The 4,348-nt window shown below is 35.4% G+C and overlaps 1 protein-coding gene across 1 annotated transcript; it reads right to left on the bottom strand.

The window, feature by feature from the left end:
- Positions 1-792: 792 nt before the first annotated feature.
- LOC140225634 (uncharacterized) lies at positions 793-3,916 on the bottom strand. The gene has a single exon (XM_072305195.1). It carries the CDS (start codon positions 3,889-3,891, stop codon positions 976-978), a length of 2,916 nt encoding a protein of 971 aa, XP_072161296.1. The 5' UTR covers positions 3,892-3,916; the 3' UTR covers positions 793-975.
- Positions 3,917-4,348: the final 432 nt, after the last annotated feature.

Raw genomic sequence — 4,348 nt, 5'->3', positions numbered from 1 at the left:
TTAAGTTCGCAGAGGCAGCGTTACTCAATTCATGATTTTGAAATGTTTCTACACTCTGCATGGATTATTCTCATGTAAATTGATGGAAAAAAATGTATCAAAGGAAAATATAGTGTGAGGTGGAAAATATGACTCGAGGTAAATATTAGAGTAACTAACGGCAACCCACCGAGGGTCCTGTAGCCATCACTTCCTTTCTTAGTCTAGAAGAGCCACCCGATTTAACCAAAGGCAATGATGGACTAACTTTATGATCTCTCTTGTGTTGCCGTTATTCTATCTATTACTTACTTCCTCAATCCTCTACAACTACCCAACCAATAGAATTGCTCCATTTTACTTGTGTCTTCTTTGTCTAGCGCTTTGGGTATCAGTACCAGTAATCAACCCACTGCCTCTTTGTGGTCACCCTCGTTTAATTTATGTGGTGTGCCCATTCAAGGCGTTTCAGGCGTCCTTTCCCCTGGGTCCTATCTCACAATCAGTAATTATAATTCATGATCTCATTTTGTTCATTTCCAAGTCCACTTTTCTCACAATTAATTCAATTTCTGCGTCTTATTTTTCCAATTTCGATGAAAATATAATTTTATTTCTATCAATTTCTATGCAAAAGCTGTTTTTAATAAAAGACGTTCAAAAAGAAAGAAAGAAAGTAGTAGTAGTAGTAGTAAAATAATTTTATTTTAAAGCGGTGCTTTAGCATCTAAGGCCATTTACACCTCTAAAGAGGGCAGTAACAATAATAAATTTACATGGAAATATCACTAAAAATACAAAGGGTTGAGAGGAAAGGTTAAATTTTAGTAGTAGTTATAAAGAAAGAAAGAAAGAAAGTAGTAGTAGTAGTAAAATAATTTTATTTTAAAGCGGTGCTTTAGCATCTAAGGCCATTTACACCTCTAAAGAGGGCAGTAACAATAATAAATTTACATGGAAATATCAGTAATAATACAAAAGGGTTGAAGGGAAAAGTTAAATTTTGAGATTAGTGGAGCGCATAAATTCAAAAAGTTTCACAGGATGAGTATTCAGAAGTAAATTATTAAGAGAGGGTAAGGGGTAGGGAAAAAAACGTTTTCGGATATCTTTATAAAGTGGGCAACTTATAAGAACGTGATCTACCGTTAAGGGGGAATTTGGACAAGAAGTGCAAGCAGGACGGTTTGATTGGGTCATCAAATAGCTATGGGAAAAATTTGTGTGACCAATTCTCAGTCTAGTTTGGACTACTTGTTGAAGTCGAGTCAAATGAAAGTTTTCGGATGAAGGTGAAGTAGGCAATGCAGGGGGGCATTTAGCATTGGTGAAATGCTGCCACTCAGTAACCCAATGGTGGAGAATTTTTCCTTTTATATCTAGAAACAGATCTTTAGAGGTAACCGATCCCTTCGAGAAGGGGCCAATTGAAAGGCTAGACTCCCTAGCTGCAGAATCTACTCGAACATTACCCGGAATATTAACGTGTCCTGGGCACCAACAAAACAGGATAGAGAAATTTTTAGATATAAGGGTGAAGACTAGATTCTGGATCTGGGTAAGGATTGGGTGAGGATTATTGGGGTTACCTAAAGCACTTAATACACTATATGAATCTGAACAAATAATTGATTGTTTACAATCTGTATTATGGACATAATTTAAGGCTTTGGAGATAGCTAGAGCCTCAGCTGTAAAAATAGATGTGACTGGTGATAATTTAAAAGAGTATATTTCGTTCAGATCGCAACTGAAAGCACATGCAGTAGAATTAACAGTTTTAGATCCATCTGTATAGAATGGCTTATGCTCAGCATGAGAATCAATGACTGAGAAAAAGTTCTGTCTCATTTCAGCTTGAGATAAATTAGCTTTTGCAATAACCGGAACATTTAAAACATTTTCCGTAGGTAATGTCTGCCAAAAAGGGAAAATAGGTTTTTTAAATTTTAACACATCATTAAAATTAGTAAACCTGAAAACAGAAAGATACAATTGGTTTTTGAATGTAAGTAATTCTTTGAAGGTTTCAGGAAATGTATTAAACGATTTCATCTTAGCGAGGTGTTTTGCGAGCAGTAATTGTCTTCTATAATAAAGGGGAGGCTCACGAGCTTCTATACATAGACTAGATGATGGACTTGACTTAAAAGCACCTGTTGAAATTCGAATACCTGTATTATGAATGGCATCTAAAGTTTTGAGGGTAGAGGGGCTGGCAGTCCCATATATAAAACAGGCATAATCTAATTTTGATCTAATCAGAGATCGATAAAGATTGAGCATAGTGAATTTATCAGCGCCCCACGAGGTATGTGATAAAAATTGTAGGATTCTTAATCTAGACATACATTTATTTTTAAGGGAAACTATGTGCTCGGACCAATTTAACTTTCGGTCAAAAATCACGCCGAGAAAATTAACAGAGGGGTAAAACTGGATTTGTGCATCATTAAGGAATAATTTAAAACTAGGAATTCTATACCTTCTGGTAAAAATAATGCCCTTTGTTTTAATTGCTGAAAATTTGAAACCCGTAACTTCTGACCATTCTTCGAGGTTACGTAGAGTTTCATTTAGTTTTCTTTTGGCATATTTTTTACTATTTGTTGTTATATAAATACAAAAATCATCAACAAATAATGAAGCTTTAACATCTTTTGGTAAACATTTAACTATATCATCGATTGCAATCAAAAAAAGGAGAACACTAAGAACACTTCCCTGAGCAACTCCATTATCTTGAGAGAAAAGGTCAGAAAATGTTTGATTAACTTTCACTCGGAAAGTTCGATTAGAAAGTAACTGTTGGAGGAAATACGGAAGGTTTCCACGCAGGTTCCAACTAAATAGTTTTTCTAAAATTCTATGGCGCCATGTTGTATCATAGGCTTTTTCAATATCAAAAAAGAGAGCAACGGTGAACATTTTTTTCTTAAAGCCTCCTAAGATTTTTGTTTGAAGGTTAAGCAGGTGATCAATGGTAGACCGACGTTTTCTAGCACCACACTGAATATTTGTTAATAAATTATTAGAGTCTATAAACCACCAAAGGCGCGCAGCTACTAGCTGTTCATACACTTTACATAAGGAAGAGGTAAGAGAGATGGGTCGAAATCTGGATGGATCAAGTCTATTATTGTTATCTTTAGGAACAGGGATTACTATGGCTTCTCTCCATTCCTCAGGGAAAAAATTGGAGGACCAAAATAAATTGAACATATCTAATAGAGTTGAAATCATGGAATCAGGGAGATTTTTTAACATTTCGTTATGGACCATATCAGGGCCGGGAGCTTTATTTTGTAATTTCTTAAGAACGGTTTTGAGTTCAGACATGGTGAATGCTACGTTATAGGACTCAGAATTATCAGAGTCAAAATTTATCTCTTGGGCTTCATTTTGCTCTTTTTTAAGTAAGAAATTGTCAGAATAATTCTCGTTACTGGAGTAATAATGAAAATTTTCAGCTAAACAGTTTGCAATAGTTTTCTGGTCAGAGATAATCTGGTTATTTTTAATCAAATTTGGAATTGCTAGAGATTTATTTGTCCCTGAGAATAGTCGAATTGCATTCCACACTTCAGCGGGAGTTGTATTACAATTAAACCTATTAACAAAATTTTTCCAGGATGCAGCTTTGGCATCTTTAAGGACCCTTTTTGCCTGAGCACGACTTTTTTTAAATTTGATAAAATTTTCAATCGAAGGATCTTTTTTATATGCTCTGAAAGTTTTATTCCGATGAGAAATTGAAAGTTTGCAAGCTTCATTCCACCAGGGGACTGAAGAGCGTTTGGGCGAGATTTTGTTGCGAGGGATTGATTTTTCTGCAGCGTTAAGGATCCTAAACTTTACCTGTTCATATACCTCTGAAGGGCTACCAGCCAATTTCCCACTCGATTCACACATTTGTCTAAAGAGCGACCAATTAGCCTTGTTCAAGTTCCAAGTAAGAACATCGGAAGCAGCAGGTTTACTTTTTTTTGTTAAAGTCGTGACAAGAGGAAAATGATTACTTGAGCATAGATCTGCATGAACATACCACTTTAAACGGGGAAATATACCAGGAGAACAGACGGTAAGATCAATACTTGAAAAAGATTGATGAGTGAAGGAAAAATGAGTCGGATCATGTCCATTCAGAAGCATAAAATGGTCATTGTTTAATAGACTTTCGACAATACGTCCTCGACAATTTACTTTTGTTCCACCCCACAATGGATTATGGGCATTGAAGTCCCCACACAATATAAAAGGTTGGGGTAACTGAGAAACAATATTTTTCAAATCATGTTCAGAAATTTTTTGGTCAGGGGGTAAATACAAACTACAGATGGTTAAATTTAGATCATCAACTGTTAAGAGA

Source organism: Bemisia tabaci, chromosome 10 (assembly GCF_918797505.1).
Source record: "Bemisia tabaci chromosome 10, PGI_BMITA_v3".
In the NCBI taxonomy this organism is placed as follows: domain Eukaryota; kingdom Metazoa; phylum Arthropoda; class Insecta; order Hemiptera; family Aleyrodidae; genus Bemisia; species Bemisia tabaci.
The sequence above is the reverse complement of the archived record's forward strand: the minus strand, read 5'-3'. Positions and strand labels throughout refer to the sequence as shown.